The following is a 16,788-nucleotide window of genomic DNA, read 5'->3' as shown; positions in this document are numbered from 1 at the left end:
AGTCTACAGATGCTGCTGCAATTGCGGACGGCTACGAATGTGTATCTGTAGGTGTCTGATCCGTATTTGCGGACAGCAAAATCCCTTGTGTTCATGAGGCCTTTTTTTTTTAACCCGCTACCACCAGGTATTGCTGGTTTAATAGGTGAAATGCTGGTGACAGGTTCTCTTTTAATTCCGGTCTAATCCTCATTTTGAAAGAATATGTAGTAAAGTAACTCTGTAGCATAATCAAGGAATGTAAATTGATCAATTCATTTTGACCTTGAAGGATATGGCTTTCTGCTTGTCTGATTTTTTTCAGTCTGCCACAGGGACTTCCAGTGTATGGCGCTTCCTGGCAGTCCCAATCTGTACACACATAAATATTTAATCAATCATTCTTTATTAGACATTAAAAATATTTTGCAGGCTCTGCTCATGAGTACATAATAATTATGGCTAATAGGCATCCTGCTTCTTATTGACTTTCCAGACTCCGTTTTCTTTTTTCCCCTTTAATCTGAGACTGATATTGCGGGATACAGCTGGGTTAGACTTTGCAAATGGACTAAAGTGGTATAATGAAGCTTGATGTGGAGAATTGCACTAATGCTTTGTAGTCTGTAACATGCTTTGTATATTCGTAACAGTTTCCATCCTGGAAAGTAGTTATTTAGCATTTTTTAATAAAGTTAAGGCTACCATGTACCCATCCATCATGCCATCCAATCATAATTCTAAAACCTAGTAAATACAGTATGAAGTAATTGTCTTTTGAAGTCCTATATCACAATTGGTGGTAGAATACATGAAGAAAGTATTGTTTTCTTTATACAAGTGACTACCTAAGTGATGTTTATTGGCTGCTTTAGTTGCCCTAAATGATATAAATAAGTCAGGGCTGAACAAAATTGGCTTTGTCAACCAGGTTTTGCTACATGCCTTTTGATTAATTTTGCAGCTGAATGTTTTCACCCTTGTCGAATGCAAAGAGCTAGATGCTGTCTCTGATGGCATCCATCTCAATCTCTCCCTGGATAAGTGACCACAGTCATATAATGAGAATACTGCAGAAGGGAGGGCTGCTGTAACTACTACTCAAGAGAGGGGGGGGGGGGCTTCTTTAACTACTACATAAGGGTGGGGACTACTGGGAAAGGTAGAGTGACCTGTTGCAACTACTGTGGAAGTTGTTGGGGCTACTGAGGAAGTGTGGTGGGAGGCTACTTTGACTACTGAGGAAGTTGGGGATTGAGCCTGCTGTGACTAGTGGGGAAGTTGTGAAGGAGGCAGCTGTGATGACTGGGTAGATTGGGGAACACAAGTTTTACTATAAGATGGGACAGTCACTGCTTTGAATACGATTAAGGGGAGCTCTATTCTGATGGCCAAACCTCAAGCAATGTGTAAATCCCCCACATCCCCAATTGCAGAGCGTTTGCTGGGCGTTTTTTTTTTTTTTTTTTTTTTGTAATTGCAGCAATCCCCTTTTAATTGTGTTGCGTGGACCCGGCCCTTGAAAGCATTGTTCCTGGCTCTTACGCCTGAATAACATTTCTCCAGGCCTGAATTAAGAGGCTATAGACTTCATGTTTGTGCATCAAGTTAGGATGTACATTTTGAATCTGCAACTGCGTTCCCAGTCTTCAAGGAATTCAGTGGGTTAAAGGAAACAACATTGACGGGATAACACTGCCATGGGTTGGGACACACCATGGTTTTGAAGAATGCCTTAAAGAAAAAAGTGACATTGAATGCTTGCTTAAAATGTGCTGTTCACATGATCTTTGTTCCCAGTGTACTTTTCCCCCTTAGCATGTACAGTACAGTACAGTGCAAACATTTTAGGCAGTTGTGGAACAATGCTGCAAAGTAAGAATGCTTTCAAAAATAGAAGTGTTAATAATAGTTTTTTTTTCAATTCAAAGAATGCTAAGTGAATGAACAAAAGAGAAATTAAATCAAATCAATATTTGGTGTGACCACCCTTTGCCTTCAAAACAGCATAAATCCCTCTAGGTACACTTGCACAAAGTCATGGATTTTGTAGGATTATAGTCAGGTGTATGAATAACCAATTATACCAAACAGGTGATAATGATCATCATTTTCATATGTAGGTTGAAACTTAGTCATTAACTGTAACAGAAACTGCTGTATAGGAGGCTTAAAACTGGGTGAGGAACAGCCAAACTCTGCTACAATGGTGAGGTTGTGGGACACCAATTCTTGTCAGAAAGCAGTGGGACCCTGGTACGCCCATCTACTGTTCTGAGAAGTCTGGCCAGAAGTGGTTTTCATGGAAGAATTGCGGCCAAAAAGCAATAACTACGACCTGGAATGAAGGCCAATCGACTCAACAATGCAGAAAAACATAGGAACTGGGGTGCAGCAAAATGGCTACAGGTGCTCTGGACTGATCAGTCAAAATATCTGGCTGTAACAGAAGGCAGTTTGTTTGCCGAAGAGCGGTACAATAATGTGTCTGCAGACAACAATGAAGCATGGTGGAGGTTCCTTGCAAGTTTGGCGCTGAATTTCAGCAAATGGAGTTGGGGATCTGGTCAGGATTAATGGTTTCCTCAATGCTGAGAAATACAGGCAAATACTTATCCATCATGCCGTACCATCAGGGAGGCATCTGATTGCCTCCAAATATATTCTGCAGTAGGACAATAACCCCAAACATACAGCAAGTGTCATTAAGCGCGATCTTCAGCGTAAAGAAGAACAAGGATCCCTGGCAGTGATGATATGGCCCTCAACATCATCGAGTCTGTGTGGGATTACATGAAAAGACCGAAGGATTTGAGTAAGCCTAGATCCACAGATCTGTTAGTTCTCCAAGATGTTTGGAACAACCTCCCTGCCAAGTTCTTTCAAAAACTGTGTGAAGGTCTACCTAGAAGAATTGATGCTGTTTGAAGGAAAAGGGTGGTCACACCATATATTGATTTGATTTAGATTTCTCTTCTGTTTACTCACTTAATATTTTGTTAATTTATTACATTTTTATTTTTTTAAAGTTATTTTTTTGAAAGTGTTCTTACATGGCAGCATTTTTCCACAACTGCCTAAATGTTTTGTACAGTACTGTACTTGGCTCAGTGTTGTGCTAGGGCCTCCAGCAAAGCACTTTACTGAAGCAAATTAATACCAAGGACATATCCTGAAGATGTGAATTTAGGTAAAAATTGCACTGCAGAATTCAACTGCTACTAGATGTATGGAGCACAACAGACTCATACAGTTACACAATATCTGCTTAATATATGTCTGTGAAAATGAGATTTTGTAGTGCTGCAAGTCTTAGCCAGCAACAGGGAGTGATGAGCTATAGGATGGAGAATTGTACAGCCTGATCCCTCGATCTACGAGTAAAGTATGATGCAAATGTGGCATCGTGAATGCTAGTGAGTTGTTTTTATCTTTGTTTGCTGCTTTCTAAACTTCTAGTACCTGAACAATGCCTCTCAACAACGTCATAAGACCAAAATCACACACACACACACACACCGTTTTGGTGCAGTTTTTGGCTCACTTTCTTCAGCCAAATGCGAAAGACTGAGGCATCTCCTTTCTTTTGTGTCCACTCCTGTATTTATCTCCAAAAACTGAGCCAGAAACGTAATCAAAACTGTGGGGGTGATCCTAGCCTTAAATTGTCAGCTATAAATAAACACAGTATTGTTATTGCTTGTGCATGCAGTACTTCTGCTTTCACGGACGTTTACTTTTAGAGAAGTATATTTTTCCTTAAAGGGAATGTGTCGCTAGAAAAACATTTTTTTATTTTTTTTAGTTAAACAGTTAGTGTATAAGTGATTAAACATTGTTCTAATTTTTTTATTTTTTTCACGAGTCAGGAAATATAAATTAGATTCTAATTTATAATATTTCCCAGCGCTGGTCACTAGATGGAGCAATTCCCAAAATTGCAGCATTGCATGTGGTAAAGCAACCACATTGCTTTATGCTGCAAAATTTGAGAAGACTCACTCGCTCTAGTGAGCTCTCAGAATCCCCCCTCCCTTATCCTCGCTAGTGCCGGGAGAAACGAGGGGATTGAACGGTCAAACCTCCTACACTGTGTGTCGCCATTTTTTGAGCTAACACACAGTGTAGTAGGTTAACATACAGTAGTAAACACACAGTAAAACACGTACATACACAGACCTAACTTACCTGCTCCTGCCGCCGCCACTCCCTCCGGTCCGTCCGCTCCGTCTGCTACCTCCGCTCCAAGTGCACAAGTCTGGAAGCCGCGACCGGAAGTAGTAATCTTACTGTCTGGCCGCGACTTCCGGTCCACAAGAAAATGCAGCCGGACGTCGCACAGTTCTATTTGGACTGTGTGGGAGCGGCGCATGCGCCGTTCCCACACAGACGGCGTACAGCATAGTGGATGGAACGGGCCCCGTTCGCATTCACTATGGGACTGTATGTGCCGTATACCATGTCTGTATGTGTCGTTAATCGACACATACAGAGATGGAAAAAAAAATGGCAGCCCCCATGGACAAGAAAAAGTGAAAAAATTAAAAAAAGTAAAACACAAACACACAAATAAATAAAAAAATGTTTAATAAAACACTAAAAGCAAATTGGTCTAAAAAAATTTTTTCCGTGACACTGGACCTTTAAGAGTTTTAGGTTGGGGCTAACTTTTATTTTAGAATCGCTATGACTTAGTACACATGTCTGAAACGCGTAAGCTAATGCCTGATCTGTGAGGAGGACCTGCTGTGGAGTTTTAAAGATTGCACAATAAATGTAGAGTCTTATACCGTATATATCATGTGGATAGAACTGCTGGACCCTTTGCTTCATTCGTAACTTGTGTTTTGCCTCGTGCTTCAGAGAAGAAGAAAGCAGTGTTACCAGTTTTTTAGATTAATTGCCGGAGACCATAATCTACACACACTGAGGCAGATTTAATAAGACTGGCATTTTATACGCCAGTCATAGTATTAAGGCTGCAGGAGCATCGTGCGGCTAATTTATTAAGGAGCGCACGCCTCTAAATAAATGTTTCATCTTCTGCTGTTTGTGTGCCAGAAAGGGAAATCTACGCTAGCTACGATCTGGTGTAGATTCCCCTATATTTTACGTTAGTTTCTGGCATAAATTATAGTAAATGTTTCTGGCTGCGGTTGCCCCGTCACCTTCTGCTAAGACCCACCCACTTTTATGCTAAAGGGGCGTGAGTGGCACAAATGCATCAAAACTCAGTTTTGTTTGCGCAAAGTGTTACTTTTGATGCATTTGTTACATTCTACGACCGAAAACTGCCGTAGAACATTTGATAAATTCTCCTTACTTTATTTGTATTCCATAAGCAAAGTAAAACCTCTGTTTCACAGTACATCTGTGAAAATCTTTCATTGTGCTGATGGTTTTGGTATTACAGGGCCTGACAGCAGAGCTGTCAATCATATTGTAGTCCCTTCCTCATTTAGCTGCTAACATTGTAAACATTGAATGCAACTAATCATGTAGAAATAAAATTTTTATATTTTTTTAAAACGTAAAATACATGCCTTTTTTGTTTTTACAGTATGACTTATTTTTTTACTATTGGATAACCATTCTAAGACCTTAAAAAAAAACATATAAGGCTTTTTTCAAGCCGATGTGAGATCTTGTCTTTATAAAAGAGCCATGATCGCTGTGATGGATGAGCTTAAGGCAGATAGAAATCCTGAAGAACCCAAAAGACTTTTAATAGTGTTCGCCAAGGTTCTAGTGTTGTTGACAGCAAGAATAGTGCTGCAGACTGAAAATACTGTAAACCTTGATAAAAATGTGAACAAATGGCAAAGCTACATATATTGAGCAGTAAGTGTAAGGCTGAGTCCACACTGCATTTGAAGCTTCCCTAAAGTATTTGCCGACCTATATCTCCGACAGAATCCTCAGTTATACCGGCGTATAGGCATAGAGTGGTATAGGTCACCCATGTACTCCCACTACAAAAAAAAATATTCTCCAAGACGTACGGTGCTGTGAAAAATTCTTCTATTTTTACTAATTTGTTACATTCAAATGTTACAGATAATCTAGTCTTAATATAAGATAAACACAACACGAGTTAATACAAAATGCAGTTTTTAAATGATGATTCCATTTATTGAAGATAAAGATGTATTTGAAACCTTTATCACCCATGTGAAAAAGTAATTGCCAGTAACTGCAGTCAAACACTTGCGATTAGTCTAATACATCGCTGTGAAGGAACTTCGGCCCACTCTTCTTTGAGGAGTTTTAATTCGCCTACATTGGAGGGTTTTTGAACATGAACTGCCCGTTTTAAGGGGATTCAAGTCAGGACTTTGTCTCGGCAACTCCAAAACCTTAATTTTGTTTCTTTTGAGCCATTCAGAGGTGGACTTGGTTGTGTGCCTCTGATCATTGTCCTGCTTCATAACCCAACGGCACTTAAAGAGGCTCTGTCACCACATTATAAGAGGCCTATCTTGTACATAATGTGATCGGCGCTGTAATGTAGGTTACAGCAGTGTTTTTTTATTTAAACGATCAAATTTGATGGAATTATGACCTATTTTAGATTTAGGCTAATGACTTTCTTAATGGCCAACTGAGCGTGTTTTGACTTTTTGACCAAGTGGGCGTTGTGGAGAGAAGTGTATGATACACTTCTCTCCACTCATTTACTCAGCACATAGTGATCTTGCTAGATCATGATGTGCAGTCACATACTCACACATTAACGTTACTGAAGTGTCTTGAGAGTGAATAGACCTCACTACCAGCCAGGCCGTAATGTCTATTCACAATCCTGACACTTCGGTAACATTAGTGTGGGAGTTACAGCACAGCAAGCGTGATCTCGCGAGATCACTCTGTAAATGACAGCTTACAGAGTGATCTCGCGAGATCACGCTTGCTGTCATTAAGTCCCACATAAACGTTACCGAAGTGTCGGGATTGTGAATAGACATCGCGTCCTGGCTGGAAGCGATGTCTATTAATTCTCAAGACGCTTCAGTAACGTTAATGTGTGAGTAAGTGACAGCACATAGTGAGCAACGCAGGATCACTATGTACTGAGTAAATGAATGGAGAGAAGTGTATGACGCTGATTGGTCAGCGGCATACACGTCTCTCCACAACGCCCACTTGGTCAAAAAGTAAAAACACTCCCAGTTGGGCATTAAGAAAGTCATTAGCATAAATATAAAATAGGTCATAACTCAGTCAAAATGAATTGTTTTTCTAAATAAAAAACACTGCTGTAATCTACATTACAATCAAGCAAAAAATGCATAAGAACTGAAGAATAATCCGGTGTTTCTTTTCAAAGGGATCTAGAAGCAAGAGCACAAAAGGAATTTTTTCTAGCCAAGTTTAAGCTTCCAAGAATCGAGAGGTTGTATGATGTTGTTGATTGTTCTCTATGGACTCCCTTCAGCCGATGCCATACGCCAGGAAGGATATATACTTCTGACAGCTATCTCTGCTTTGCCAGTAAGGAAGATGGCATATGCAATGTTATTATACCACTCAAAGAGGTAAGACTTTGATCGCTTTGCCATTTTTATTATAATATTTTTTGTTAGCTGCATAATATTTGAAGTGGATAAAGCATCTTTAACTGACATATCTGAAGCTTAAGAGGCTCTGTCACCACATTATAAGTGCCCTATCTCATACATAATCTGATCGGCGCTGTAATGTAGATAACAGTGGTTTTTATTTTGAAAAACGATCATTTTTGAGCAGGTTATGAGCAATTTTACATTTATGCTAATTAGTTTCTTAATAGACAACTGGGCATTTTTTACCTTTTTACTAAGTGGGTGTTGTAAAGAGAACTGCATGACGCTGACCAATCAGCGTCATACACTTCTCTCCATTCATGTCCATTTGTACTCAGCACAACGTGATCTTGCGAGATCCCGCTTTGCTGTCACATAAACCCACATTAACTTTACTGTAGTGTCTTGAGAGTGAATAGACATTGCCTCCAGCCAGGACGCAATGTCTATTCACACTCCCAACACTTCGGTAAAGTTTGTGTGGGACTTAATCACAGCACAGCATGATCTTGCGAGATCACGCTGTGCTGTGTGAGCAAGTCCCACCAAAACTTTATCGAAGTGTGAATAGACATCGCGTCCTGGCTGGAGGCAATGTCTATTCACTCTCAAGACACTTCAGTAAAGTTAATGTGTGAGTAAGTGACAGCACATCATGATCTCGCGAGATCACTATGTGCTGAGTACATGAATGGAGAGAAGTGTATGACGCTGATTGGTCAGTGTCATACACTTCTCTTTACAATGCCCACTTGGTAAAAAACGCCCAGTTGTCTATTAAGAAACTAAATCTAAAATTGCTCATAACTTGATCAAAAATGATTGTTTTTCTAAATAAAAACCACTGTTATTATCTACATTACAGCTCTGTTCTGATTATGTAGGAGATAGGACACTTATAATCTGGTGACGGAGCCTCTTTAAATAGGCCTACCAGACGTAAAATTTGTAAATAAAGTAAAGAAAAACCTTTGTTAGTTTGAAGCTTGGGAGAAACGACTACCAGAGTTAAATTGTTGCAGAGTTATGTCATAGGAATGCCTCTCACATACACATTACAAAAATAGCCTCTTTGTATAGTTTTCTGTCAATTACTCTTCTTACCAACTGTAGATGGGTGTACTTTATTTTCTTCACATGCTTTGTAAAACTAAGAGGTGGTAAGTGAAAGGAAGTGGGTGGAGATTCTTCTGCTACTGCTTTTAGAGCGTATTTTTCTCCTTTTTTTTAAAATATCATGTGACATTGTTATGTTATGATTTTGCTTGTGGACATTTTAATTATGTCATATGCTATCAATGTAAACTGAGTACATTTGTGGGATTTTGGGGGTTATTTAATAAAACACAAATTCTGTCCTAAAGTCCTAGAACTTCTGGAGAACTGTTGTTCCCAAGTTAATTGTATACATCTTGTAAAACATACAAAAGTATGAAAAATAGTAAGTGGCAATAGAGATTAATTTGTTGAAATTGTGTAAACTCTGTCATCAGTTTACTAATCCCCTATCTTCTAACTAATCTAATAGGCGCTTTGCTGCTGATAACTACATTTGATTTGTTTTTTTTTTTAAAGTTTATTATTTGCAAATTTACGAGCATTATGCTAGTGTGACTAATAGCCAAATAAGGGGTGACTCTTTCTTTTCACTCTGGGCGGTGATGTTTTCTGTATGACACTGTCCAATCCGCATAAAGCTTCTCCCCATTCCCTGCCCAGCAACACAGTGTGAGCCTATAGTACACTGCTTCCATTCCCGACTGTGTTTTCAACTGGTGATCTCTCCGGTTGTGCCATATTAAAGATTGTAATCCTGGTGTCATATGAAAGATTAGAATCTCCTCTTTCATATGCCATTGCTTATATATAAATGCTGTTCTATTTGGTCCAAAGCCTGAAATATGGCTGTTTTGAAGTGATCCCCCTTCCTTCCAGCCTCCATCTCTCACACTGTGTGACGCAGCTTCATGCTGATTGGACAGTGTCAGAGGCTGTGAGGTGGCTCCACCTCAGGAGAATCGCTGCTGTTACCTCCCAGTTGTCTAATAAAGGCTCATTTACATATTTAGAAAAATGCTCCACTTTTAAAATAATAGTTTTTTTAAAACAAATCACACTGTAGTTATCCGCAGCAAAGCTCCTATTAGATTAGTTAGGAGATAAACTGGTGACAGTCTCTTTAAAATGTTTTTGTTTTCATGATTTAAAGGTAGTAAGTGTGGAGAAGATGGAGGACACCAGCCTTCTACCAAACCCTATTATTATCAGTATTAAACAACAGATGGCTTTCCAGTTTATTGAGCTGAAAGACAGAGAGAGTCTAGTTAATGGTTTACTCCAAAGGTTTCAACAAGTCAACACAAGCACGGTGTACCCAAGAAACAAAGACCAGGTACCGCATACACAATATTTCATACACGCAATACGTAATAGTTGAATTTTGCAAAAGGAAGCCGGGTGAAAAACTTATTTACACTGGCCTTACTGCCAAGAAACTATTTTTCATAGAGATTATTTTTTTCGTAATTTCAGTTTCCAAAAAGTGTTAGCCACATCTTAATGGATAAGTGTTGTACATTTATCTTACTGCTGTTACTGATACGAGAGAATATCCTCTGTGTAGTGTTGTGTAATTTGTAGTCCAATTCTGCAAACTTTAACCCCTTCCCTCTTTAGCTACTTTTGACCTTCCTGACCGAGCCTCATATTTCAAATCTGACATGTGTCACTTTATGTGGTAATAACTCCGGAATGCTTTCACCTATCCAAGCGATTCTGAGATTGTTTTCTCGTGACACATTGGACTTTAAGTTACTGGCAAAATTTGCTCGATATGTTCAGTATTTAATTGTGAAAAACTCCAAAATTTAGCGAAAAATTGCAAAAATTTGCATTTTTCTAAATTTAAATGTATCTGCTTGTAAGACAGGCAGTTATACCACACAAAATTGTTGCTAATTAACATCCCCCATATGTCTACTTTAGATTGGCATCGTTTTTTGAACATCCTTTTATTTTTCTATGACGTTACAAGGCTTAGAACTTTAGCAGCAATTTCTCACATTTTCATGAAAATTTCAAAAGGCCATTTTTACAGGGGCCAGTTCAGTTGTGAAGTGGCTTTGAGGGCCTTATATATTAGAAACCCCCAAAAAGTCACCCCATTTTAAAAACTTCACCCCTCAAAGTATTCAAAACAGCATTTAGAAAATGTCTTAACCCTTTACACATGTCACAGGAATTAAAGCAAAGTAGAGGTGAAATTTACAAATGTCATATTTTTTTGCAGAAATAAATTTTTAGTACAATTTTTTTTATAACACAGAAGGTTTTACCAGAGAAATGCAACTCAATATTTGTTGCCCAGTTTCTGCAGTTTTAGGAAATATCCCACATGTGGCCGTAGCGTGCTACTGGACTGAAGCACCGGCCTCAGAAGCAAAGGAATACCTAGTGGATTTTGGGGCCTTATTTTTGTTAGAATAAATTTTAGGCACCATGTCAGGTTTGAAGGGCTCTTGCGGTGCCAAAACAGTCAAAATCCCCCAAAAGTGACCCCCATCTGGGAAACTACACACCTCAAGGAAATTATCTAGGGGTACAGTGAGCATTTTGACCGCACAGGTTTTTTACAGAAATTATTGGAAGTAGGCCGTGAAAATTAAAATCAACATTTCTTCAAAGAAAATGTAGGTTTAGCGATTTTTTTTCTCATTTCCACAAGGACTAAAGGAGAAAAAGCACCGTAAAATTTGTAAAGCAATTTCTCCCGAGTAAAACAATACCCCACATGTGGTAATAACCGGTTGTTTGGAGACACGGCAGGGCTGAGAAGGGAAAGAGCGCTATTTGGCTTTTGGAGCTCAAGTTTAGCAGGAATGGTTCACATTTACAAAGCCCCTGAGGGGACAAAACAGTGGAAACGCCCCACAAGTGACCCCATTTTGGAAACTACACCCATTGACGAAATTATCTAGGGGTATAGTGAGCGATTTGACCCCACAGGTTTTTTGCAGAAATTATTGGAAGTAGGGCCTGAAAATAAAAATCAAAATTTTTTCAAAGAAAATGTAGGTTTAGCTTATTTTTACTAATTTCCAGAAGGACTGAAGGAGAAAAAGCACCACAAAATTTGTAAAGCAATTTCTCCCGAGTAAAACAATGCCCCACATGTGGTAATAAACGGCTGTTTGGAGACACGGCTTGGCTTAGAAGGGAAAGAGCGCTATTTGGCTTTTGGAGATCACATTGAGCAGGAATGGTTTGCGGCGGCCATGTCACATTTGCAAAGCCCCTGAGGGGAAAAAACAATGAAAACGCCCAAAAAGTGACACCATTTAGGAAACTACACCTCTTGAGGAATTCATCTAGGGGCGTAGTGAGCATTTTGACCCCACAGATGTTTCATAGAATTTATTAGAATTGGGCAGTGAAAATAAAAGCAATCCTTTTTTTTCAATAAGACGTAGCTTTAGCGCAAATTTTTTCATTTTCGCAACAAATAAAGGAAAAAAAAGAACCCAACATTTGTAAAGCAATTTCTCCCGAGTACGGCAATACCCCATATGTGGTCATAAACTGCTGTTTGGGCACACGGCAGGGCTCAGAAGGGAAGGACCGCCATTTGGAGTGCAGATGTTGCTGGATTGGTTTCTGGGCGCCTGTGGGCCCAAAACAGTGGAAACCCCCCAGAAGTGACCCAATTTTGGAAACTACACCCCTCAATGCATTTACCTAGGGGTGTAGTGAGCATGTTAACCCTGCAGGTGTTTTGTAGAAATTAGTGTGAACTCGATGTTGCAGATTGAAAATGGGATTTTTTCCACAGATATGTGGACAATATGTGGTGCCCGGCTTGTGCCACCATAACAAGACAGCTCTCTAATTATTATGCTGGGTTTCCTGGTTTTAGAAACACCCTACATGTGGTCCTAATCTCTTGCCTGGACAGTCGACCAGGCTCAGGAGTGAAAGCGTACCATGTAAAATTGAGGCCTAATTTGGCGATTTACAAAGTATTGGTTCACAACTGCAGAGGCTCAGATGTGAAATAATAAAAATAAACCCCTGGGAAGTGACCCCATTATGGAAACTGCACCCCTCAAGGCATTTATTAAGGGGTGTAGTGAGCATTTTCACCCCACAGGTCTTTTCCATAAATGAATGCGCTGTGGATGGTGCAAATTAAAAATTTATATTTTTCCCTAGATATGCCATTCAGTGGCAAATATGTCGTGCCCAGCTTATGCCACTGGAGACACACACTCCAAAAATTGCTAAAAGGGTTCTCCCGGGTATGACGGTGCCATATATGTGGAAGGAAACTGCTGTTTGGGCACGCTGTAGGGTTCAGATGGGAGGAAACGCCATTTGGCTTTTGGAGCGTGGATTTTGCTTGGTAGTAGTTTTGTTTGGAGTCTTACTGGTGTTTCCGTTTATAATGTAGGGCATATGTAAGCCGGGCGGAGTATATAAGGGGCATAGTCAGGTGGTATAATAATGGGGTAAAAAAAAACAATAAAATAATCCATAGATGTGTGTTACGCTGTGAAGCAATCCTTTCTGCACAGGCCGGTGTCGCACTGATATATGGCGTCCTTTCTTTTGCCCCTTTTGGTCCACACTCCGCGCCTTTGTAGTTTGGGGAATTTTGCTAGGAAGTGTTGTCCTGATATAATGCGGGCACCGTCGCTTCCAGCGGATATGTTTGGGCCCTCCCCTTCCTGGTTCCCTAATTTTAGGTCCTTGATAAATCGCCTCTTCAAACAGAAGAAATGTTCCCCTCGGGCACTACTGCATATTTTTTTATTTCCTGACTTATTGGAGCCATAACTGATTTTATTTTTCATAGACGTAGCGGTATGAGGGCTGGTTTGTTGTGGGACGAGCTGTAGTTATTATTGGTACCATTTTGGGGTATATGCAACTTTTTGATCACCTTTTATCCTATTTTCTGGAATGCCAGGTAAACAAAAAAACGAAATTCTGGCACAGCTTTTTTCGTTTTTTTTAGACAGCGTTCACCATGCGTTATAAATTACATGTTAACTTTATTCTGCGGGTCAGTACGATTCCGGCAATACCTAATTTATAGCACTTTTTTATGTTTTACAACTTTTTGCACAATAAAATTACTTTTGTAAAAAGAATGTATTTTTTCTGTCGCCAAGTTGTGAGAACCATAACTTTTTAATTTTTTTGTCGACGGAGGTGTATGAGGGCTTGTTTTTTGCGGGACGAGCTATAGTTTTTATAGGTACCATTTTTGGATACGTGCGACTTTTTGATCACTTTTTATCCTAACATTTGTAGGGCAAAGTGACTAAAAAACAGAAACTCAGGTAACGTTTTTTACGGTTTTTTTACGCTGTTCACCGCGTGCAATAAATATAATATTTTGATACCTCAGGTCGTTACGGTCGCGGCGATACCAAATACATATGGTTTATTATTATTTTTCAATAATAAAGGACTTGATAAGAGTAAAAGGGGGATTGTGTTTTATTTGATTACTTGAAACTTTTATTGTTTTCAAACTTTTATTATTTGCACTTTTTTTTACACTTTTTTTTACACTTTTTTATACTTTTTTTACACTTTTTCTCAAGTCCCACTAGGGGACTTGAAGGTCCAACGGTCAGATTTTCTTTTTTTCTAATACATTGCACTACCTATGTAGTGCAATGTATTAGATCTGTCAGTCATTCACTGACAGCAAGCCGATTAGGCTTCGCCTCCCGGCGGGGCCTAAATCGGCTTCCGTAATGGCAGAGCAGGAGACCATTCCTGATTGCCTGTCAGGGCTGGCGATCTGCTAGTAACCGCTACGATGCAGCAATCGCTTTCGATTGCTGCATCGAAGGGGTTAATGGCAGGGATCGGAGCTAGCTCCGGTTCCTGCCGTTACAGGTGGATGTCAGCTGTACAGTACAGCTGACTTCCACAGCTGATGACGCCGGAACAGCTCCTGACCCGGCGCCATCTTGCCGGCAGCTACGGAAGCCGATCAGGCTCCGCCGCCGGGCGGATCTTGACCGGCTTCGGTGCTAGGCAGACCGGGAGGTCAGTATTAGGCCTCCGGTTGCCATTGCAGCCACCGGAACCCCGGCAATTTCATTACTGGGGTTCCGATGAGCTGCAGACACCTTAAGTGCAGCGATCGCGTTTGAGCGCTGCACTTAAGGGGTTAATGGCGGGGATCGAAGCTAATTTCGGTCCCCGCCGTTACAGCCGGATGTCAGCTGTAAGATACAGCTGAGATCCGGTGATGATGGCACCAGCTCAGCTTCTGAGCCGGTCCCAAACATTCGGCGTACATGTACGGCAAGATGCGGGAAGTCAATGCTTTCCATGACGTACATGTACGGCAAATGTCGTGAAGGGGTTAAAGAAGTTTAAAGACAATTTTTTTACGCCAGGGACTGGCATAAATTATGGCACAAATCTATGCCAGCTCGTAGCTGGCGTAGATTTGACTTTCTTGCACACAAACAGCCAGAGATGTGCCTAATTTATTAAGAGGTGTGAGCCTCTTTTATAAATTATACGCATTTTACTCCAACGTTCTTGAGATTAAGGCTAGAGTCAAACGAACGTTGCAAACCTCGTGCTGTTTTTCACGTCCGAGGTGCATCTATGCTGTACCCCTGGGATGTGTTATCACGTATCCCGCATAGACTAGAGTCTATGGAAGGATGCGTGAAGCGCAAAAAAATATGACATGTCCTATCTTTTCACGGACCCTTCACACGCTTCATTGAAACAACGGCCGTGTGAATGGCTCCATTGAATTACATAGGTCCATGTGACGGCTGTTGTTTCAACTTTTGTCACACGGACGTATTCAACGGTCATGTGAATAAGGCCTAAGACTGGTGTCTGAAACACCAGTATTAATACATTTCCTCCTTTAGTGTTTGAATTACTCACCATTTTTTAACATTCGTGTTTGCTGTTAGTGAATGAACACTCTTGTTTACATCTAGAGGCTGCAAACCGGTACAAAGCTGGTCCTGCTTTCAGCTGAGAAGTGAATACGATTGGATGGAGCATTGCCTAGACTGGATTGTATTCAATTCTCAGCACAAGTTTTCAGCCTCTCAATATAAACCAGAATGTTGCATCCACTGACGTCAAAGAAAGGTCTTTGAAAATGGTGAGGAGTTGAAAGTCAAAGTATACTAGAAAGTTTCAGAACTTTACATTATACAAAGATTAAAGCATATGTCGGTCTTGAAACACCATTTCATTCACAAATAGAATTAATCTACATAAAAAGTTGTTACTTTGTAAATACATTGCATTCCTAATCTTTTTAATGATCCTGAGTTACAGCCGGTATTCTAGTCCAGAGCTGCATTCACAATTCTGCAAGTTCAGAATTGAAATCTCCCAGCATTTCTTGTCCGTTCAATGTCTGCACAGAGCTTGCTGTTGTAATTTGCATTATAGAAAGCGTTGTCTTTACTCCAGTTACTGTAAAGTAATCTGATATAGAAAGACTAACTGTCCCCTATATTATGGGAGCTCAGGGGTGTGTTGACAACGAACTTGCTGTTTTCAATAACACACAGATTTATGAATGCAGCTCTGGACTATAATACAGGCTGTAACTCATGATCAATACCAGATAAGTAATGTATTTTCAAAATGATTTCACTTTTTCTGTAGATTATATTAACTGTGTAATGCTACATGTACGATGAACATAACCTTTAAAGGGGTATTCCCAGAATTAACATTTATCACCTATACACAGGATAAGTGATGTGTCTGATCACTACGGGCCCCACCGCCAGGAACCCCACTGATCACTATAACGGGGACACCATTCCAGCACCACTAGCAGTGAGGCCAAGCTGGAATGGAGCGGAGAACGAGCATGCAGCCTGAATCTTTAATGTCAATGGGACTGGTGGAAACAGCCAAGTGCTTTCTCAGTCCCATAGACTTTGAATGGAGCGACACCGCACATGCTCGTTCGCCATTCCATTTAAAGGTCTCTTCATTGCGGTCTTACAGTGAAGAGGAACGGGGGGCTTTGGGACCCCTCGTTCTAGTGGAGCCCCCAGCGATCAGACACTTATCACCTCTCCTGTGAATGAGTGATAAATGTTGATTCTGGGAATACTCCTTTAAAATATGCCTCCTAACATTGGAAGGACACTTTAAGCTTTATTAGCATAAAACTGGAAAGCCCCTTTAACTTTGTTGGCAGCCGCAGTACAAGAGATAGGGGCAACTGCCC

The 16,788-nt window shown here is 40.3% G+C and overlaps 1 protein-coding gene across 3 annotated transcripts in view; it reads left to right on the top strand.

Moving 5' to 3' along the window:
- The window catches only part of TBC1D8 (TBC1 domain family member 8), a 78,425-nt gene that overhangs the window by 37,966 nt on the left and 23,671 nt on the right, over positions 1–16,788 (top strand). For all 3 annotated transcript variants that reach the window (XM_075852689.1, XM_075852688.1, XM_075852690.1), the window contains exons 7-8: positions 7,307–7,514; positions 9,751–9,933. In XM_075852689.1, coding sequence (XP_075708804.1) covers positions 7,307–7,514; positions 9,751–9,933 — 391 coding nt within the window. The remainder of the gene's footprint in view (positions 1–7,306; positions 7,515–9,750; positions 9,934–16,788) is intronic.

This window comes from Rhinoderma darwinii, chromosome 2 (assembly GCF_050947455.1).
Source record: "Rhinoderma darwinii isolate aRhiDar2 chromosome 2, aRhiDar2.hap1, whole genome shotgun sequence".
NCBI lineage: Eukaryota > Metazoa > Chordata > Amphibia > Anura > Rhinodermatidae > Rhinoderma > Rhinoderma darwinii.
The sequence above is the reverse complement of the archived record's forward strand: the minus strand, read 5'-3'. Positions and strand labels throughout refer to the sequence as shown.